The 24,181-nt window shown below is 30.9% G+C and overlaps 1 protein-coding gene and 1 non-coding gene across 10 annotated transcripts in view; both read right to left on the bottom strand.

Moving 5' to 3' along the window:
- Nucleotides 1-24,181, bottom strand: part of LOC124539041 — a 240,393-nt gene that overhangs the window by 43,017 nt on the left and 173,195 nt on the right. Inside the window, exons 1-2 of one of the 9 annotated variants that reach the window (XM_047116364.1) lie at nt 4,800-4,863; nt 4,527-4,586 (exon numbers count right to left, since the gene is read on the bottom strand). The exons of 7 other annotated variants lie outside the window; for them this stretch is intronic. In XM_047116364.1, coding sequence (XP_046972320.1) covers nt 4,527-4,586; nt 4,800-4,802 — 63 coding nt within the window. In that variant the 5' untranslated portion in view covers nt 4,803-4,863. Of the gene's footprint in view, nt 1-4,526; nt 4,587-4,799; nt 4,936-24,181 lie in introns of those variants that run through there. One more of the 9 variants, XM_047116365.1, reaches the window with a different exon arrangement.
- LOC124539125 lies at nt 2,143-2,281 on the bottom strand. The gene has a single exon (XR_006967009.1). It is a non-coding gene; the product is annotated as a U4 spliceosomal RNA (small nuclear RNA).

The raw sequence follows: 24,181 nt of genomic DNA, 5'->3' as shown, positions 1-24,181 counted from the left end.
GAGCTTGGAGTTAGGTAGTACTCATTGATTTCCATATAGGATATGTAATTTTTTATTGAAGATGATTATCACATGAACTTTTTAATTGATGAAAAGACCTAGGTAACTTCAAAGTTTCAATCCGGTTATTGGCATTAGAATCTACCATCCGAATCGTTGGTAAACGTGTTTCGTTACATTTAATTTAACTTTGTAAAATAAGCATTTATGAGCTTGAAAGAGCCTACTTAATACTACTGAATAAACTTATTATAGAAGAGCAAAAACTTATTATTATACTATACTACTACTACTTATTAAACTTATTATAGCAATACTCGTATGTAACGTTGTGTCAATATTTTGTATTTGCCAGATACATCTGTTGTTAATAATTTAATTCGTCTCATATTTTAACAAGTGTTAATATTCACTATTTATTGTAATAATAAAGTTAATTAAATTAAGTAGTTCCTACAACAAATATCATACATTCCGTATGCTCATACAGTCGATGACAGAATATGTGTAACGGGGCAGTCAAACGGTTAATATAAGTGTATAAATGTTGTTGCAGTTACAATAATATTACATTATCAATAGGAGTTATAGAGTATCAAAATCATGTCAGTATATTTATTAAAAGAACTTCGAATAAGAAATTCAGTCCAAATATGAAGCAAGTGAAACTGCGGAAACGCAGCTACTTATATAGTAATAATACTGGTCGTTTTAGTTAGTACAGCTAGCTTAACCCCAACGAAGCTTGAAACCAAATTTCATCAAATTCGGTTCAGTGATTTTTCGAGGAAGAGTAACGGACAGACAGAAAATTACTTTTCCATTTATAATATTAGGTATAGAAATATACATTACTTACCAATATCTATATATTGTATAAATATTATATATACGATTTAGTTTTCTTCTTTGAAGTCAGGGTTTAAAACAATTGTATCCTCTTTTATTAACATTTAATACAGATAAAAAAAATTGTCGAATGCTATGACGTTCATTTACATATCGAAAATATATCGATAAACTATCATGACAATGTAGTATACGATACGATTTTAATAAAAGTATCAGAGTTATCTAGCACTTATCTACAATCAGTAGAAACAATCGAATAACCTGTACCTACATACGGTATACATATCTTATCAAGATACTCGATAACATAACATACATAAAGCAATCGTCAAGTTCGTCTTTCAAGATCTGATCTCGGTGCAGTCATGACAGATGTTCGCAGCGTTCGTTCGTGTCATGACCGACTTGCTTTATCCATATTTGGTACGACATGCGCAGTTTACGTCTCATTTAGGGTCGGAATTAAATTTTATACTCTTGTATTTTGCTACTACAATATTAAGCTGTTCATTTTAAAACAAACGCACCTGATGTTACAAGTTAACCTAAATCTATATATCCAACCTAACCTAATCTTTAATTCTACAATACAATGTATACAAGAATAAATCAATATTTGATAAGATCGCTTAGAAGTTATATGACGGTATTAAGTCTGTTCATGAATACTATAATGAGCCCAGGTGACGGTTAATTTTAATTATTTTTATAATAAATCTTATCTATTTCCGTTTACCCGATGTATACGACTTTGGCAATATTATTCAAGTCACAGTCAATAACAATTTAAATCGTTCAAGTCAATCAAAAAGGAACGTAATAAACAGTTATTCAATGTTCAACGTGTAGGTTAGAAGACAACCGCAATAGCAACATAAATACGTCAAACCCTCATTTCTGTTTCCCACAGCCCCAAGTGCTGTGACTTGGCAAAATATTACACTTTATAGCATCATAATCTTAAGGACTAGAATCGAGTAAAATCTTTCAACACACGTGACACTGTGATGCTAACTGTACAACTTTAAGAGCAATTGGCTCGAATTAGCGCAGATTTACTATAATGACACTATTGGAATCGGCCGACTGACCGTGTAATTAAATGAACTATTTAAAGAGAAGTAATTTTTAAGTTGAAGTCGATAAATTGAGCCGCAAATGGTCGAATTAGAAATAACTTTTTTGTAAGATTAAAATTCTTCGGCTAGGCAATGAACTAATAGCATCATATAGTTGGATGGTGGATACTCAGAGAGTTTTCCACCAGCTATATTTATAAGAGTTTATTAGGCCTTAACGGCCGTTCAAAAATTGCCATAGCGGTCGGTATTTCACGACCACACGGCGGGGTATTGGTAAAGTTTTCAACTAGCAATAATCGCACCTCGGATTAACCTCATTGGTTACGATATTGCCTCTGCGCAAAGTTAACTTTAACTGCCGAGCGTGGATGACTTATACTTTTCAAGTGAACCAAACGATAGCGCGATGTAACTAGACCGTAGCGACATCTATCGAGAAAATATGAAACTACTTTTGTATAGCAACGCAGTACGGATGCTACAGACAATATGATGTTCAACAGGTTTGCACCCTCTTTTAGCGAGACAAAAAAGTCGATCCTCTTGTAGTAAGGAACTATACTTTAAAATATTACATACCCTAATATTCAGTTTCGATGATATAAATAAAGTTGTAACGATATTAAAAGTATTATGTAAATATATTTTAATATTTTTGTAATCTTTCTATTATTAACTATAATCATTACTTACACTTTTATTTTATACCAAAATAATTGGTAGATTCGATGGTACATACGATATTTTAATAAACAGGTCAAGGTTATAACTGGTGGTTTTGTCAATCATTATTGAACTATACATAAAAGCTCTTAAAAGCTTTGCGAAACCTTGGCAGAAGCATACCGAATCGCTGCAATATAATCCACCATTAGCGAATAGATCGAATGTAATATTGACGTAAGGTGATCGAAACAAGCACTGTAAGATGAGTCATGACGAAATAGTTGCGTGAAATTGACGATCATAGTGATATATAATGCTCAAATGATTGAGGATCGCTGTAAAACTAACAACATGTCAATATGATAGATACATTGAACAACGTAAAGGCAATGTTATATATTTCTACGACGTATTAAAAACTTGTATTACTTTTACTTTACGAGTTTCTTGCCGTTTCGTCTCGATAGAGGCTGCTTTCCGAAACTGCGTTGGTATTCAAATATTGACGATTCAAAAACGCTTCATCGTGATGTTTTCTTGAATAAAATAGATTTGATTTTATGTCGAATTATATTTACGTCGAAAAAAAATGTGCACTTGAACCGAGAAGGCTGATATTGTGTAAAATGTGTGTGTCTTGGCAAAACTTATTTTCGTCTACCATTCGTCTACCAAGATTTCCTATTCCTAGTCATTTCTCTGTTATCATGAAGATGAGGGTACATTATTTTATTAACAGCCCTGAAGTCATTTGCTTTTTTCTTTTGATACACATCGAACAGATTTAAGCTTCAGCTTCAAACTTGAAATTGAACGAAACCATCATTTGTTTGACCTAACAATTAGTTGGAAAAGAGAAATATTTTATTTATTAGTTGTAATAAGATTTTAAATTGAAAACATAATTGAATCTGGAGAATCATAAAGTAATCTATCTTATCGTACTTATGAAATATAGTCAGTAAGGAAAGGCAGGCCACGCATGATGCGTATCGATGTTGATTGGTCAAATTAATAACACGAAGTCGTTTCGAGATTATGAATTATTCGCATTCTAATATGTAGTTCAAATTGCTTGTACGTTGCTGTTATTAGAATTGATCTCAATTCCAGCTGTCCAATTAAATGTGGCCTCTTTATGTATCGAAGAAATAACATTCATTTTATGAAATAACTTTACATAAGATAATAATTAAAACGCGCGCAATTCAGTACACATTAGAGTAGTGAAACTTTGCTTCAGAAAAATGTTTTATTTAGAAACGTATTCAAATATGCTTTACGTTTTACTGCCTGACAAAATTGGGAGACTTTTTTCGTCTGAAGTTTTAGAGTTTATTCCACCACGCTATTCCAATTTAATAAAAACATAACACGCGCCAAAATTTCATTCAACACATACAAGTTTCGTTACGATGTTATTTTCATCGGCGAGAACTGGATGAATTATTATGACATAAGCACATATAGCACAGTGGTGCTTGTCTGGTTTCCATTCCGTAGCTATCAGCTAAGATTCACACGTTAAAACTTAACACTTCAAAAATATAAACTGTTTAATAAGACTTGATGTTTTCATTGGTAGCTCAAGCCCTTTTTCATTATAACTGTAATCAGCGCCCCTAATCGATTGAAGCACTTGAAGTTTATTTAAATTAGTGCAGCTGTACGCTTTATGCACCCTTTGAAAAGTAAGTATTTAGTTAAGACAAAGACTAATTATTGTACTTTGTCTTTAAGCATTTAATAATCATATACAACATTGTAAAACATTCTTAATAGGAATGCTTTAAATATATTTTAGGTTGAATGTAATATCGTATTTATCTTTCAAGTAATAAAGCTCAAACCTCGTGAATCGTATCAGAAATAATTTCTTTTAGTTTTTTGATAGTTTATCTGTATAGAAAATCATTAATACTTTACCAAAGAATGTAGAGCACACTCAAACACACACACATTTTCATTTCCAATAGCATATATTACCTGTAACAAAATAGAAAACATTATGAGATTACTGAACTAAGTCATATAGCAACTGTAACAGTTTGTGTACACTATTGCGGAGTACATCGAAAGCAACTTTATTATTAACTTCCACCTATGGGTTCAAGCACCTTTACTGAAGTAACTATTGTCCGTAAACCCTACACCCATTTCCGATTCCAACGACGGTTTAGTCACGCTTATAAATCTTACCATAGCACACACAGTGTATATCCAAAATCACTATCGAGAACACGTTCGTTGCACAAAGCCAGGTGCATTGGAATTCGTTATTCAAACAATGCGTTATATTTGAGTAAATACAACGTACTAACAGCATTGCTTTGTTTAATAAGAACTCGGAAATAATGTTGTTACTGTTGGTTGATTTGAAGTAAATACTTCAAACAAAGCATTCGTTACGAATGTGTGCATTTGCATTAAATTACCTTTTGAAAGTACTCGATTTGTTTTTGTAATATATATTAAATTCGCCTTGAAATTCAAACGTTATATTACAATTTTCATTATATTTGTTATTAGGAAATTCTTACTCACGTATCATATAAGTTTTTTTATTTAATTAATATTAAAATTAAATTTAACGATAAATACGAAGTGATTGATCATTTATCCGAATACAAAATATACTATCGCCTATTTAAATAAACGAATGGACAGAAAAATGACAGTGATAATGAAGTAATGATGGAGTGCATCCGTGAAATGCAAAACACGATGATCTAACCAAAGTAGGCATTATACAACCGATAATTATGATTATTGCGGTCGGTAACGTCTGCAGATTGCAAAATTGATGGGTGAAGAAAATCTCGCTGCGGTCGAACAACGGAATAAATAAAAATATTCAACTATTATATTACAAGTAATATAGAGAGCCGAAAAGACCCAGTGGTTCATCTAAACCGATAATTACAGGTAAAACCCAGACTAGCGCCTATGTATTTTCATGTGCTCAATTTGTGTTAATTCATCTTGTGCTTGATGCTGAAGGAAAACATCGTAAGGAACCCTTCATGTGTTTGTAGCTTGGTGAAGTACGCTGCTAAGCTTATCCTTAAAAAAGGAAGAGGAGGCCTTAGCCTAGCAGTGGGAAATTTACAGGCTGTGACTATTATATATATTACAACACTGAGTAATATTGGCTGTTTTTGAAAATCCATAGTTAGTGTAAAGGTAGAATTCCAAAGTTATAATCATCTTATAAGATACTAATAAAACGTGACCTTCAAATAAATTTGAAGGGAAACTGCAATTTGCTTACAAAATAGTTCTCATAGATTTATGCTCGACTGGTGAACAAAGAATTAAGAGTATAATTTATTGTAATTACTATTATGTATATAACAGACGTGTAATCGGACATTCGAGAAACTAACCTTGATGTCTCGCGAACAATATATTATTAAATTTAATTAAATAAATGACTTGATCTAATAACTTAAATGCAAGATCAGATATTGCATTATTATTTTTTGTGAAGACAACAAAAACAACACAAATACATTGAAAAAATATAAATAGACTTAATATGAGGTATTATTAATTATAATCGTTTATAGAGAACATTATGTACAAAGGGTTCAAGTAATTATACGCATACTAGAGGCACCGCCGGCTTCGTCTGCTTGTAATTCATTTTGTAACGAGAATACTTTAAGAACTTATGTAAGGGTGATAAAAGTAGACCTTAGGGTTCAAGCTTCGTACTAATGTAGTTCATTTGACTTTTTCCTCTTATGGTTCGAATATATTTTGAACAACTACCAAAACTAAATTAATAGTTTATTCATCAAGTCTATACAATAAGATTTTTTTTTCTATTTTTTATCGCGAATAGAACCGTTGTACAATCAGAACAGTGAAGGCTATCAAAGGAGTATAAGTCATAGTATAACAAAAGAGGTCGAATTAAAAATTGACAAAGCCATGAAGACTGAAGCTTCCCAGATTGAGATCATTAGCATTTAGTTACAAACAACATAAAGCGGGTTATTCACCTCGTCTAAAAGTAAAATTACATCCAATCATCCTCCACCCACATTATTTACTAATGCATTTACGATCCTCGCGAACGCTGTAGTAACGTCCCACGTGTTTGATTGAAACGCTAATTCATCACAGTTTAAATTAATACGCTTTTAAAATAAAGTCATAAATATCTTTATAAAAAAATATTAATTTTCAAACAGTTGTATTATGTATGTTTACATATATGGTTAGTTATATATTCGCTTGTGTGTAATGTAATGTTTATTATTGTTAAATTATATTATTTTAAAGTAAATGTAATCTAACGTCGTTAGTCTGAATCTACATATTATTTTTATACTAGTGCTTAAAATGAAAGTCGGTTATTAACAGAAAATGTAGTGAGAGTAACATTAAGTGCTACTGTCGGTCGAACGAGATTTGAGCGTTGAGAAATTTCCTTATCTATCCATAAATAAAGTTATAATAAAGTGTTATAAATCACTCACGCACTCAATAAAATTGCTAATTGTATTTTAGATCCATCTAATCAGAGCTTAATCAAAATTTATTATAGATCTTTGACCGATATAATATTTTAGCTGTACATTGCATTGGAAAACTATTTATTACTTCACTGATTGTAACTAATGCTACATAGTAATTATATGAAGAGTCAACTTTGTTATCATATCTAAAACAGAATAAGACATATGTTATATAAAACACATAACATGAATCGCTTCGCTCATAACAAACATTAACATTGGGTTGCCAACAGGCTTGTAGTTTGTTGAACACGATTATTTTCAAAATTTTGAGATGATTTATGACTTAACCTGAGTCAGATAATCGAACAACATGACGCAATACAACATTTAAAACTGTTTTTGCTAACTAATAAAAAGCATTTGTTTTCAGCGCCGAATTGTTAATTTATCAAATCGTTATAGTTCGATATTTGAAAAAAGTAATTGTTACATTTGATACGTCAAACTTTATGTATTGTGTAAAAAAAAAACTAACTTGTAGATCTTACAAAGGAGGAAGTATTTAAAAGTGAAGTTGTTAACAATTTAAACATCGCATATTTCTTGTTGTAGCATGAGATCACCGACAAAATATGACTCATAGAAATCTATTAATTTCACGAACGTATTTCTGGCTGTCCGTTCAGATGCCATTGACCTATTTTACAACGATATTAATTGTACTGTTATAACTTGTGTCGAATTAGTTGCAAATAATAATATCGCATTGACTTACCAATACATTAATATTAATAAGTTGTAATTTATGTATTCTAGATTAAATACAACACCTGTTATTCATTAACTTCAAAAAGAAAGTAGGTATATTCGAAAGATACGATTAATTTGTAAGATGTAGAAATGATATCGAAAGTTTGAAGTTGATTTGTTATTCTAAAACTTCATCGAAATTTTGTAAGATAAACTTATTGCTGTACGTGTAAATAAAATTACTTACTTTATATAATCCGACAGGTCGATTGTCATGTATTAGGCATTCAAATATTCATATGTATTTCAGTGAAATTCAAGCTTGATCATTTCATGAATTTCGATTCAATGGTTTAGGCGTGAGAGAGTAACAAACAGACAGATTGACAAAGTTTCCGTCGCATTTATAATATTGATATAAATTTATATATTATGCTTATTATATATTTACATAGCTTAAATTGAATAAATACGAATCAAACACACATTTAATAAACATTATTTCCAAATCTTAGTTTGGTTGTCAATGAACGATGTTGTATACGTCACTCAACATTATTCACGTATGTCTTACGAACGTGGGCATAATTATTTAATGAAGACATCTGCCTTTATCTAATTAGAAAGGATGTTGACGCTGTTAATGGAGCACGTGCTCTCGATAGTGAGATCGAGCATGGCCCCGACAATATTGTCAAGAACCGGAGTTCGCATTCATTGATATTCCACGCGGTCGGTCACATTTCACGGGAGATATAATCTCTTATGTTGTTTATTCACCGTATACGGGTTTATTACAAAACGCCAAGTATGGCGAGACCATAATTTTATAAAGAAAGTTACATCTTTATAATATATTATAATGTGGCGTGCAACGAATTATAATTAACGCAAGAGTTAAATCTTATTTATTTTAATGACTAGCAACTTTTTAACTTACTAATTGTACCAAATCCGTTGTTTTTAATTAGCATTCTAACTCTTAACTTTGTAATATCTAAATATCATTCAACAAAGTGAAAAAACAAAAGACAGGAGAAAAAAATAAAGTATTATCAAAAGTATTTTTAAGGATAAATATATAAATCATATTATAAGAAAAAAAAAACATTAATATTTTTATCATTATATATACTGAACTTCTAAAGCATTAAATTGAATTATGTAGTAAAGAATTAGGTTAAACAAAATGATACGAGAAATCGAATTGTACGTAACTTTATCGACATTTTAAAGTGATAAAATAGGTGATAAAAATTGAACGGTCAGTGAACTGCTGTAAAATAGGATCTATCGTATCTAGTGTAGCGAATTAAGGCCAAGTGCATTACACGAGGAACTGGCGGCAGAGCATAAACCAAGTGGTTCGTTAAGAGAACGGATTGCGAAATGCAGCTTGCATTGTCAACGCGAGCTACGTATTGTTGCTTTCGACACAAAAGCTTTCGTTTTTGGCTGCTTGTAATATATTAATAATTACTTCGAATAACTGCTCTTTGCCAGCTTAATGTGATTAACTGAATATAATTTATTGTATAAATACGACGAACGCCGCATTATATTTTGTACGTGGTTGTAATGGACGAATTACTGACTAAAAATAATGCCTTATGAAGATCGCGTCTTCATAAGGGGCAGAATATTTTGTATTTTACGAGATTAATTAGTCGTATAATTAGACACTTACAAACCGTCCTGGATCTTAATAATATGTAGTCATTTGCTCAACAGTAGAACATAGTCGATATAAAATAAAATAAAACATGTAATAACAGTTCTAAAGACCTGTATGAACTAGTGATAGCGATTTAAATAATAAACAATTAAAAACTAATACGAGCGAATAATTTACAATAAATTTAACTGAAAGATCTTCTCCTTAATATATCACCAACAAAACCACAAATCAAAGTTACTGCGTTAAATATTTTGAAGTTGTAACCCTCAACACTTTCACGTCTGTAGATGTTGGATGCTTAGCCATCAATAATGCTTTTTTTTCTCTTTAATAGATACATCAACAGACAATCAATCTTAGGTTACACTTTAAAAAAGAAATAAACTTTGTCTACATTCATTATTACTTAAGCTGTGTAATAACATATTATATAACGAATTTATATAATATTTTATTTCGTTTATTACGTAAAATTGTTAAATGTATTTTTTTATATTCGTATTAAAATAAATGATGTATAGAGTTATTTATAATTTTATTTAACGTCTGTGCTGTTGTATAGTGTTTATTAATAAACTGATAGAGATTATTATTTAAAGGCTTCAAAGGCAAATTCTTTTTACACGATTTTCTAGTTGATCTCGCGACCTTTCTTTTCCCGACTGCAGGAATACCGTTTGTTAGGCATGTTTTCACCGTTTTGCATTACCTATAAATGTCTTCCTTAACGTCACATGGTGATTTATTTCTTCATAGTGTTTGTCACTTTCGTTTCATACATGTGTCCGTATGACAACGATCATGTGATGCGATCATTCACATCTAATATCTGATATATTCCATACCTTCACCAGCAAACATGTTAGCAAATATATATACATATATGTAAATATATATTACTAATTTTAAAGATAGTAGGTATAAATTGTCCTTAAAGTATTTCCAACAAAATATATTGGAAGTAATATTTTAATGTTATTTTAATAACGATATTAAAACACTATAAAAGACACTCAGATATTACATATTAATGAGTATAGCATCGACATTCGACGTAAAAGCCTGTTATTTGCGAGGTATATTCATGTGTACCGTGTAAAATCAATACTGAACAGTAATTGCATGAAGTTAATGAGAGATGTATACTTCATCCATAAAGCTCGTTTATGCCTGCATAAAAGAGAAAGTTACAAATTACAAGAGTAGAGTAAAATTCGAGTGATTTAGGGCCATACAGCAAAACGGGGTTTAGGTTAATCGACGCAAATTGGTCAATCCGTTGAGCAATGCTATGTTTCTCTTAACCTCTACTTAAAAAGAAACTACCGAAACTCGATTTAAACGATGCTGTGAGCGCAAAGAGAACATTAGGCCGTTAATATTTTTGAAATCATTTCATAAACAAAGGCTGACCGTACGATTACGTTAATGGTAACGCCAATGATAGCGTTGTTTCGGAAAAGAAATATAGGTAAAATACTACTCTTAATATATAAAATAAAATAAAATTTAGCTTTAGCAATAAGACCGCCTTTGCACGCTCTTATTTTCTTTTCTTTGTTGTAATTGTTCTCTTTATTTGTATGTCCTTTCATTGTGTGTGCAATAAAGTATTAAATAAATAAATAAAATAAATAAAATTTTATATTGTTACATAGAATCTGAGTTAACTTTGGAGAGACTGAAGTACGTTCTTGTTCAGATCAATTTCTCACGAAACTCGGTACTAAACTCGGTACAACAACTATACAACTACGAAATTGTACAGTACCGAGTAGTATTAGTATAGTTCCGTAGTTAGTTTATGAAATTACGAATTTGCACACAAAGCCATTTTACGGGTATTTACGTCAACTTTCCAAGTATAAAAAGAAACCTTATACAGGATTTTTGATGTTTTCTAGTGCAAAATCTAAAGCACATTATATAACCAACGGCATACATCAAAAGTATATGCAAAATTCCAGCTAATTCGAAACAAGTTTTAAAATCAGTTGCAATCAAGAAATGACCTACCTACACACTAGTACAAGATTTTTTCCTTTTGCTTATGCTATTTGCAACAAATTTGTCTAAACATGTTCATTCGTTTAAAACCATACGGTACATTTCCGACAAAGTAATGAAGCTAAATTCTTGAAACTTGTATATAAACTCGATTTACTAGCAGAACATAATGTGCGTACAATGTTTCGGGACAATGTAGAAAGAAACGCGTCATTACAATTTTACAACAACAGCTGCTGCAATAAACATTCACATAATATATCGACATGTAGTACTATGAAACAGGTACTTAAAGATTAGGTCTTTATATTAAATATGGGTATACGAGAACATACAATTTGCGACATAAAACGACAGCACCGATTTATAGCTCGGGACATCGAGGAAATCGATTATTGTCGTATCGATAAATCTTCAGAGAAACATTGGTATCAGAACAGAAATTTACTTATATATTGTTATCGATTTATGAATTATGTTGCCCGGAAATTAAACGCTTTAAATCATATTCATAACCATATCTAATTAAAAATTACACTAAATGTTTGTTAGCAAAACCGGTAGAGTAGAATTAGAACACAATTAAGAGTGGGTGATGAAATATTTCAAAAAGATATCGTCGACAAAGATATTTTATTAAGCATCCATCAACTAGTATCGAGAGCTTCGAGCAGTTTTATGGTCTACGACGGTTTAAAACGCAGTGAAATTCTAACAAAACCTTCGTTCTCGCAGCGTTATAATTATAACACAAAATGTTGGCATATTAAATAATATACTGACAAGCAGTGGATATGGTAACACAACACAGGCGAAATGTAAACAAGGAATTCTACTTGGCACTATTGAAAGTGACAATATGGAAAAATGTATAACATTGTCAAAGGAAAAGTTAGTGATACAATTATCATTTTATTTTACAATAGCATATATCAATTTTATAAGTACTTAATAGTTGGCACAGCGAGCCAAAATATAAATTTCACATAAAATTAACAAATACATTCAGTATCAAGATGTAAAATCGTTTACATCCAAGTGTTGTCTTACTAAATGTTAACAACTGTTTGACCCCTATGATCTTACGAAGATGACTGTTTCGATAAGGCATTATACACAAAACAAGTGAATTTAAAAACAGAATAGAAATTAGAAAGCAATACCGATAAGAGTTTCTACGATAATTTAAACAATAGTACCGAATTATTGTTCGTTTATTTGAAACACTGAAAATAAAATCGACAAATGATTATATTTTTTCTCATTTATCTTTATAAAAGTAAATTGGCCGTGTTGCTTGCACAAAAGCTTTGTTCGTTGGGGCGCGTCGAATCGAGCAATGCATCGTAGCTCGCGTTTAAGGGGACTACAGGAGCTAATTGCCCTTGAGAATCACGCGCACACATACATACACTAACGAGTCTAACGACAAAAACGGCATGTCCCCCCGCGCACTACGCTTAGCGAGGCGGCGAGGTTACGCCTGAATATTCCAATAGATGGCGCCGAACCGCCGCGCGCCGCGCCGAGCGAAAGCGAAGCGAAGTCAATTCTATCAATTCTATCAATCATAGATTTCATAAAAATAGACAGGACAACAGAATTATTTTAATTTCTTTGTGTCATTTAAAAAATTATGATAAAATTAAACAGAATTAATTAAACTTAAATTATTATTATTTTATGTACAAAAAATAGTTAATTTAAACATTTTTTTCTTTAATTTTTACTGTATCAATTCAATTAGTTGTAATACTAAATATTAAATCGTACCTATTTTTAAATTTTGTAAGTTTGTTAAGCGATTTATTAAATAAAATTGGAACTGTTCGTAATTTGTACACTGACAAAAAGCGTAGAGTTTGTTCGTTTTACTAATATCGGTACACGAAGAAAAAAAATTAAGTTAAAAAAGTCAGCATCAAAAAGTTACTATAAAAATAATATCGTCAAGTCAGTTTAGTAGAATTATTGGTTAACTCGGTCAATCACAGTGGGTTTAGTCATAAATCTCATAAAAATAGTTTGGATATTAGAATTATTTGTATTGTTTTTGACTGATATTTGAAATAAAACTGATTCAATTAAATTCAAATATTTTTATTTATTTTTGGTTTAACAAAAAAACAAATAAATTTCGTTTAAATTTTTTTATTAAAATATTATTTTTAATTATTCGTTCGTCGTCGTTCGTTATTAAAATATCTTGGATACTTGCAATCAATATTTCACCCACTTTCACTGAAGCTACGAGCTAAAACTTTTCAAGTGATACTATTTCCAATCTTTAAAAAATATTGAATTACGTATATGACACTTCTAAATATTTTAGTTCTTTGGTTCACAAAAATTACATATTTCAAGATGGCCCAGTGGGTAGAACGCGCGCATCTTATTGCGGGTTCAAACCCAGGCAAGCACCACTAAATATTCATGTGATGTGCTAATTTGTATTTATTTATTTTTTTTTATTATTAAATTTCATCCATACATAACTATATTTCCTATTATACACAAAATTGATAAAATTAAACTCTAACGTAATAGAAATAGCTTCCGTGTTATTTTTTTTCGATTTTCTTAATTCTGAAAAAATAAATGCATAGTTGTTAGGAATTAAATTTTAATAATTATAAAATATATATATTTTTTTAAATATAGTCCTTTAAAAATAATAAAATTTTAGTTCAGAGTGCGGGGATCGAACCCGCACATTCTTCTTGGCCTTGCTTGCATTGACCAAATACTCCATGGTGACTGTAAGAAATCTGTCGAAAAATCTGATTCTATGCGAACTAATTGCATTGTTTTTAATAAATGTTTCCAATAATCATTATTTATAATATATATATATATGTTTACTAATTAAATACTCTTACCTTTTCATATTATCTTTCATATGTTCGGCTTTTTAATTTATATGAACGTTTTTTAGTTTTCTTCACAGATTGTACTTTATTTCCCATGTTTACAAAATTAAACTTTATAAAAAATAACTTAACAAAAAAATAAATGGCTAACTACAACTAGACTATTTTAACTTAATATATTTATTTACATAAAAGAATAATATTCGACAATTAATTTACAATTAAATTTACACAAAAATAAAATCTACGAGATTTTATTCGCAACGATGCGGTGAAAAGAGCGACACGTCTGTATAGCAACAGGCCTCGGCCGGCAGTGTCTGTACGAGGCGCTCACGCACACATGCTTACGCATTTTGGTCGAAAATAAGAAAATCTGATTTAAAAAAAATCTATTGATTTTACTAAATAATTAACATAATAAATTTTTAGTATATTGTTTGTAGAATAATCTGACAAAAGACCAAAATTATTGAAGGTATATAAGTGTAGTTAAAAAACAAAAAAAGACTTTTTTAGAGGTAACTTTGCGATTTTTTTCTATCGTACCAAATTAATTACATCATGTTTTCAACACAATTAATAACTAGCATCTATCCTGAAGATTAACATATATTTTTTTCATTTGGTTTATTGCATTGGATTATATACTTTTTGGCATTTTAAAACTTGCATTTAGCTCATGTAGTCCCCTTAACTGCTGTGTTCCAGTAGGAACAGTTTTTGTTGTTACTCATTACGATTTCGCGGTATTTACTATCTGAAACTGACTCAGCTCTGCTATATGTGGTTTTATGTTTTAGTGGAAAATATAAATTTTGTACTGAAATTGAACAAAAACAAACCAAACATAAGACGAGAGAAATACTAATGAATATATATAATCGAATGTTATTCTTTCTTGCTAATAATGTACCTCTAACGTACATGTAGTTATGTATAGTCTATTCCAATGGGAAGAGGAGAAAAGGTAAATAAACAACTTTGACCTTGAATTGATATGTCATTTGCGTTCGACTAGTGAGGTGAAAATAATTGAATGAATGGGTAATTAATGCTAAAGAACGATATATCTTTTTTTTATTTTAAAAGTAATTTTCCGTTTAAACAAAGTCAGGTCGTAATAAAAAACTTCAGAGAATTCCGAATATGCATCCGTGCACATGATACGAAAGTTGAGAGACGAATGTCTTTCTTAACATTGTATTATTTTCAAAACTATAAAATTGCTATGCACAAAACTGATCTACATTTCGAGATAAGAGATTATTTTTAAGTAAAACAATTCTTTTAACATTTTTGGTAAAAATATTATTATTATATAAAAACCTTACTGTATAAAAATAACTTTTTTATCTATCGTTAGGTAACTTTTTACGTTTCTAATAAATAATTCATATTATTTATTACAATCAATTAAATAAATATATTTAAAAAAAATATGTATAATGAATTTTAAAACTAAAATAATATATTTTTTATCTGTATAAATTCATTCGTCTACATTCGTTTAGCGAACATGCCTAGTTGAGGCCTCTATTTTTAATGTTCGTCATCGAGAAATGGCGTCTTGAATGTCGACAAAACTGTTTTCGTTACTTTGAAAGTGAAATTAAAGTGGATCTATGTAGTTTAGTGAAATATTGTTGTATTACAAATGAAGATATATTAATCAAGAACTGTTTGTAGTTAATCTTAAAGTGGAATTATCAACAAAACACTTGTGATATTGAAAAATACGGTATGTTTTGAATGTTTCCTTTTGTCATTGGAATGGACTATACGTTAGAGGCATCATAGAATAAAACTAGTTGTCGCCCTCGGCTTCTCTTTGATTTTAGGGTTTGGTCATCAGTTGTTATGTATTTATCCTCTTTTTTCAAGCTCGCTTCGTACTAAATTTAATCAAAATCGGTTCAGTGGTTTAGACGCAAAAGAGCAAGTGATATGCACACAAAAAGACAGAGTTACTATCGCATTTGTCATATTTAATTACAGCCGTCATTAGTTTTACACTTAATTCAAGCTTAAGTATAACATATTGAAAAAACACATATCAAAGCTGATGTCACATGGAGTACAGAAGTAGATGTAGAATTAAAACGCGCCCGCGCTTATTTTAACCCCAAACATCTAAGGAAACACGATACGTATTGTGTCAAAAAAAAAACAAGGAGAGGAAATTAAGACAGAGATAGCTTGATGTAATTATCAAATTACGAATCCCTACTATGCTTATCTCATACACAAACATATGGAACCATAATTATTTGCCTTTGCGTGAGACTTACTCGTATAAACAGCATGTATAATCGTGTAAAGACAAATTAAGACAAGTTTCAAGCACCCCCTCTTAATTTAAAACAATATAAAATCCAATAAAACTTTAGAACGCATTAATGTTACAAAAAAAAGATCTTATTTGATTACAAGTGACTATTCCTTATGGTTTGAATGTGCGTTATGGTGATACACACCGTACTTATAAGATGTTATAAAACATTTGTTAGGTAACATTAATGTAATTAATCAAATCATTATATCGGAAAGTATATCCAAACTGACAGTTACAAAATGTTTCACAACAATGTTACGTTTTAATCGGAGTGGGAACGTCGGTAACAATTTAAGAATAGTTACAAAATCTACTAATATAATAAAGTTATTTCGGTTAATTTGTATCTCTGAAAGAAATATTTTTACATTTGATAGCAACACGCCTGGGAAAGGTCAAAATGTCAAAATCATATTAAAAGCTATGACTATTTAAAGAGTCGAGATGGCTCAGTGGTTAGAACGCGTGCATCTTAACCGATGATTGCGGGTTCAAACCCAGGCAAGCACCGCTGATTCATGTGCTTAATTTGTCTTTATAATTCATCTCGTGCTCAGCGGTGAAGGAAAACATCGTGAGGAAACCTTCATGTGACAAATTTCATAGAAATTCTGCCACATGTGTATTCCACCAACCCGCATTGGAACAGCGTGGTGGAATATGTTCCAAACCTTCTCCTCAAAGGGAGAGGAGGCCTTTAACACAGCAGTGGGAATTCACAGGCTGTTGTTGTTGTTGTTGTTGTTTGTTGACTATTTAAAGTCACTTCATGGCCTGCAGTAGTGGTACTGGAATCTGTCTCAACCTTAAGGTGCATAAAACCCGATCGACTCGCCGATGATTTTCAAGTCATCGTTCTTGGGACGAGATCTATTCAAACATATATTACTCAATATTGTAGTGAATTTTAAAATAAATCACAAGTGCACCGTGCACAGATAGTCAGTACAAAACCTATATATAATATATAGATACAATAAAATTAATCACGAGTTTATACACTACACCACGCATCTCAGCCATACAGATGAACCCCCATCGATTACATCCGCCCTTTACAACCCGTATCAAACGAACAATGTTTATACTTTAAAAAAATGTCGCTTTTTATAAAACTATTCTCACACGATTTTTAAAAAATGAATATAAAAAAATTATACTTAAAATTCGTAACACATTCGAATCTTACAAAAAATATAATTATTTAATTGAAATAACCTAAATAATTAACTAGGTATGTAATTAAAGAAATCAATGATATATTTATAATAACTTATCAATAACATATTTTTTGCATCTGGTTGTGCCGAAAGTAAAAAAATTCCGGTTTTTTTTTTATATTTGGAGTTTTTAAATCATAAACACAAGTCACATTAAAAAGTATAATACAAAATGCCAGGTAAGGTGACCTAGTAGATAGATCTCGTAAATTTGAATCAAAGTTCTCGATATCAAATCATTTCATTCATCAGTTTTCACATACCTATTTTGTTTTGCCGTAGAAGCGAAACCACATAAAAAACCTGCCTCACAGATAGATCGCCACATTCATATCCACGAAACCGCATTAGAACGGTACGGTGGAATAATGTCCAAGTCTTCTACTTAAAAGGAGAGGAGGCCTTTGCACAGCGGGGGGTCATTTATGAGCCGTTTACTAACACTCAATTACCGGTCAAAGCTCTCTGGTTAGAAGGGACCTGTTTTATTTGCACATGATATATCTCAACTAGTACTTTGCATGTCAAAACAATTTTAGTTATAATCAATACAATTTAAATAACATTTCCTATAATATAAACTTCTTCCTAATAGGGAAGTTTGCCTTTGCCCAATAATAACATAAAAAAATGTATCTAAAAGATACAGTGACGTATTAAGTAGTGAAAACGAAATGGTTTTGAGCTCTAAAAGTGACATAGATGTTCTATCGAGCTCGTATTCTTCGAATTCGTGTAGTTTACACGAAATTCACCGGTGTAATTTGCCACACATAAAAGAGCTAACACTTGACCTGTCGAAATGTTAAAAAGCTGTTAAAACACTGTTGACATTAATAATCTAATAGATCTGTAACGGAACGTGAAACGGAACTCGAAAGTAGAAGTCTATAATTATTTTAACGCACAGACAGATAGTGACGTAAATATTCAATTAGCGTGTATCAGAATCTGAATCAAAATCTCTTTGTAAGGCGTTCCCATGGTGTATCTTAAAAGCATCAAAGTTCAGATCTAAGAGTGTGAAGTGACATAACACGAGAGAAAGTGTGAAACGAATATTGGTTATAATATAAGCTAATTACTGTACAATATTAGAGTACTATAGGATAATGGTGCCGCAGTACAATATATATATAATGCCGATATCTACCGAAACTCCATTATGTGCTATGAGCAAAAAACGCGTGAGTCAAAATGTAAACCTATCGATTTCAAAAAACTGCGTCAAAGAATTGTTTTCTAATTAATATGCCATCAAAAGTTGGAAATCTATCAGATATCAGTTAACGGCACTTTTTGTTATACCACGGCAGAATCGTCGATTATCTTATCTATCTTAACTTTCCAGACATCTATTTCGAACTAATTCCGACTCGTAGCTTTGCACATGTATGTAACTTGTATGCAATATTTCACGATGTCCAAGCAGTACAAACAAACAGACTCCGTTTGGTTATTACAATTAAAATGCACGATATAATAAACATTTTAAATGGCCAAATTATTATTCGATAATTGTCAATAATATGATACTTATCTGTTTTTATTATACTTAATTACTAAAGCCTTTCTATGGTTTTTGAACTTCAATCAAAACATTGAACTAAAATAAAGAGCCCACTCAATTTGACGTTAAGTTTGAACGTAATGGGATGTAATTGATTATACGGCATCGAGTTATTTGAGCCAGAGGCTAAATTACGCGTTAAGCAAACATCATCGGAACGACATCTGCTGCACATTACACTTTGAAGTATGGACGGACAGATGGATCGAATACAATGAATACTCGATGTACGTGGGGCGGAACTCTCATTTATTATATCTCATTTCGAAAATTTCGTAAAGTTGTAAAAAACATAATGTATTCGAAATTTTAAATATAACTTTTTAAAACAAAAATATCCGCAACATAAATAGAAAAGAGAATAGAATACATTTAATTGTCGAACCCCAAAAACTAGATAGTTACTACTTTGACATTATATTAGACATTAGTGATTATAGAATACTTAATAAAACTCACTCATCCATAGCACTGAGATGGCCCAGTGGTTAGAACGCGTGCTTCTTAACCGATGATTGCGGGTTCAAACCCAGGCAAGCACCACTATATATATGTGCTTAATTTGTGTTTATTATTCATCTCGTGCTCGGCGGTGTAGGAAAACATCGTGAGGAAACTTGCATGTGTCTAATTTCATCACAATTCTGCCACATGTGCATTCCACCATTGGTAGAGCGTGGTGGAATATGTTCCAAACCCTCTCCTTAATGGAAGAGAAGGCCTTATCTCAGCAGTGGGAAATTTACATGCTGTTACTTTTTACTTACTTACTTTACATCCATAGCACAGTTATTTTCTGCCGTAAAGTAACCGGTGAGAGAATATCAATCCAGATGAATCAGAACTTATTACCGAAACAAATATGTATTCTCTTTCTATATTGAATACAGATCGTTCATTAATTCGTGTCTCTCTGTGGTTATGCCACAGCAAAAAAAATCAGCTTTTTTGATTTTATATAATACCTTACACTATTATTATAGAGTTATTTGAAAGTAATTATACATAAACGTTATTCATTAACAATACATATTTTTACGCTTATTATAAATAATTTGAATGGACTGTGACGATTAAGGCTTCATTGTCGTACGTATAGAGCACCCACTTTCTTCACTACAATGACAACGAATTAAAATAATAAACGAATAAAAATAAGTTATTCCAAAGGTGAAAGCGTTACTAAATTATGTCGATTCAGGTAATTAAATGAAATTGCATAAATAATCGATACAGATAAATATTCTTCGATGTGTATCGATTAATTAATCTTTTCGAATTTCAATAACAAAATATATTTATGTTTACAAGTTAATTTAGTCTATGGAGTGAAAATGAAATAAAGATATTATTAGAAATCGCCCTTTTACATTTAACATATTGCTATGTAATAATTCTATAGTATGTTCTAATGGCAGGAAGAGTAAAAATAAATTAGGCAAATGTCACAGGTCACATGAAAATAAGTTGGCAACTTCGCCCATAGTTAAGTTTGTACGATGGGAATCATCGTTCAAACTTTAATAATTCCTTACAAATTCAATGCAATCAACATAACCCTACTACATTACCTAGGAATTATGCGAAAAAATATGTTTTCAATATCAGCAAATATTGATACTGACTAACTGAATAGTTATTACACATTAAAGAAAGATTATTAAGAACTATTTGTAGTATTATAACAGTAGAGCTCTTAGCAAATCGCTGACCACATGTAAATTTAAGGTTTGTGTATTTTTAGTCTTTCTGCCATCGAAATAGATAATGTGTTGAACGGTATTTTATACAGTCAGAACATTCACCACCTAAGCTAATCTAATTAGGTTAACTTGAACAACTGAAGATCGCTATCAGATGTTTGTGACACCGAACAAACGACTTAATCTTACTCTCAGAAGGACTGCTCTACGAATTGCTCTGTGTAGCCTTTATGGAGACACAGATACACAATACGGCTGCATATTTACTGAAAATAGTTACAAGCTTTAAACTCTATTTTGATTTGCTTAGCTGATAAAATCTAGTAAAAGATCTTCATTGTGCAGTTCTTAATGAACAACAACAACAGCCTGTAAATTCCCACTGCTGGGCTAAAGGCCTCCACTCCCTTTGAGGAGAAGTCTTAATGAAATTGATTTAGTATTAAAAATATATAATATGACTTTTTCTTTACAGCAATATGGGTGAGATTTATTTAAATGTAAACTAGTTATAAAATATAAGAAAACATCTACATCACAAGATTTGATGGACAAAAAAGTTTGACATAATTTTTTTATATAGAAAAAGTAAATCGTGAAATAAGTAAGTCAATACGTGTTTCCTATAATTTAATACAAAAAATACGCTAAATACCTTAGATTAGATCAGAGTGTGGTAATTGAGATTAACATCGACCGAAATATTTTACGAATGAAAAAAAGGTAAAGTGGGACTTGGTCTTGCGACAAAATTACTTACAGATAATAATGTTTTAATAACGCCATAAGATAAAATAATAAATGTAGGCATATACAGCGTTATTGGTAATACGACGTATATCCATTAGGAGATGATAGGGGTGATTATTTACAATAATTTAATGCCCCATATGCATAATCCACAAGTGAACCATTTTTGAGTTATCACGTTTTTATCACCCTTATCACCTCCTAACGGATATACGTCGAGTTACCAATAACTCTGTATATTCCACTCGAATTTGCATTCGCAAAAAGTCACTTCAACACTAACACAGTAACTATATTTTTCCTTTTAGATAATCATTTCACTAGATAGAAAAATTATATTAAAGTTATAAGAACTATTTACTTATATTGATGGTTGAGTATGGCAGTGATGACCCAGTGGTTTTTTAATTAGTTAGAACGAGTGCATCTTAACCTAACCGAGGAACCCAGGCAAGCAGCACTGAATGTTCACTTAAGGAAAATATCGTGAGGTCACATCTGTATTCCACGAACAGGCATTGGAACAGCGTGGTGGAATATGTTCCAAAGCTTCTCCTCAAAGGGAGAGAAGGCCTCAGCCTAGCAGTGGGAAATTTACAGGCTGTTGATGTTTGTTTGTTGTTGTTGAGTATGGACTTGTGTTAGATTTTAAGCGATAATAATATTTCAAGGTTGATATTGTCTTTTGAAAAACTCCATAAACGATGCTGCATCAACGTTTCCTATATTTCAAACAATATATTAAAGTACTTTTTACCCTTCCAGAAATTACTAATAATACATCTATTGTGAACAACAAATCGATATTTTTAATAGCCGTCCTAATGTTTGGGGCCAATAAGCATTAATCATAGCACCCCTAAAATATTATTATCAACTAATGATTTGCAAGCTCTTATGAATTGGTCACGTCATTTAGGATCATACATATGTTCTGACGGACAATTATTCACGCTATATTACTTTGACAATAAAAAAAGGTATTAAAATTCATTACACAGTATAAAACAAAGTCGCTTACCGTTTTCTGTCGCTATGTATGCTTAGATCTTTAAAATTACGATAGGGTTTTTTTAATAGATTGAGAGGAAGTTTATTTGTATATAATATAGTAAAGAAACAAGAAAAATTCTGTAGTATATTTAGTACCAGCATTGCACACGTCCGAAGCCCGGGGCGGGTCGCTAGTTAGTATCGTATCATTCTCGTCTATAATATCTTTAACAGCGTTGCTCTCATTCGAGCAGTGCGTTTAGAGAAACAATTGACGAGTAACCTCGTTTTCCATTAGCGGTGGATTATATCTATTCATTAAGAATGAACTGAAGCACAAAATATATTATTTAAAATCGATTTACTATTGACGGAAATATCGAGTATAATAAAAAAAAGCGTCGAATGTGAAAATTTATTCTTATTTTACTTTTAATGTATACGGAACGAGTGATTATATTAATTAATTACCTTCAATAAAATATACATATGTATATTAAATTACATAGGAATATCGAGAAATATACATGTAAAACATAATAAATTAGAAACCCAATGATGTATTTGTGCTATTCTATTTTTATTTTGTTTATTTTTTTCAGATTAAAATAGGACTACCTTTAAAAAAAAAGGGGAATGTTAACCTCTTATCTAAAATACATTCATATTTTATTCGTATTTACGTACCAATGCTTACCTACGATTGAGTTGAAAGTTTTTACAGGCACTTTTTTGAATATTTTTAGAATTGTACGATCAACATTCAATCGGTGGAACGCGATTAGAGAGGGCAGAAGGATTACAACGGATGCATAGCATTAATTATAGTATTTAGGACAATAAAATGTCTCTTATTTAACGAGTAACCGTGTGACAGGTACTGACAGTCCTATCGAAAATGTAAATGACGTAGTATTTTCCATTGAAACGTTTATAAATGCCAGTATCAATATAATTTATATATACAATTACTTTAACAAGTGACTGCTTACTTAGAATGAAGGAGATACGCATCGGCTACATTACCGGCAACAACATTCAACACTAAATTAATGGTTTTCATTATCAAAATTATTTATTTGTTACTTACTACACGCAAATATAATATTATAAAATACGTCTATCCATAAATTATATTTATATTTAATGTGCAGCATAGCATAACTATTTTAGAAGAGATTTCATGAAAATACTTCTGGAATAAAATTTTACATAATACTTAAGAAACATCACAAC

This window comes from Vanessa cardui, chromosome 21, assembly GCF_905220365.1.
Source record: "Vanessa cardui chromosome 21, ilVanCard2.1, whole genome shotgun sequence".
Classification (NCBI taxonomy): domain Eukaryota; kingdom Metazoa; phylum Arthropoda; class Insecta; order Lepidoptera; family Nymphalidae; genus Vanessa; species Vanessa cardui.
Note: the sequence above shows the minus strand (reverse complement) of the source record. Positions and strands in the feature narration are given on the sequence as shown.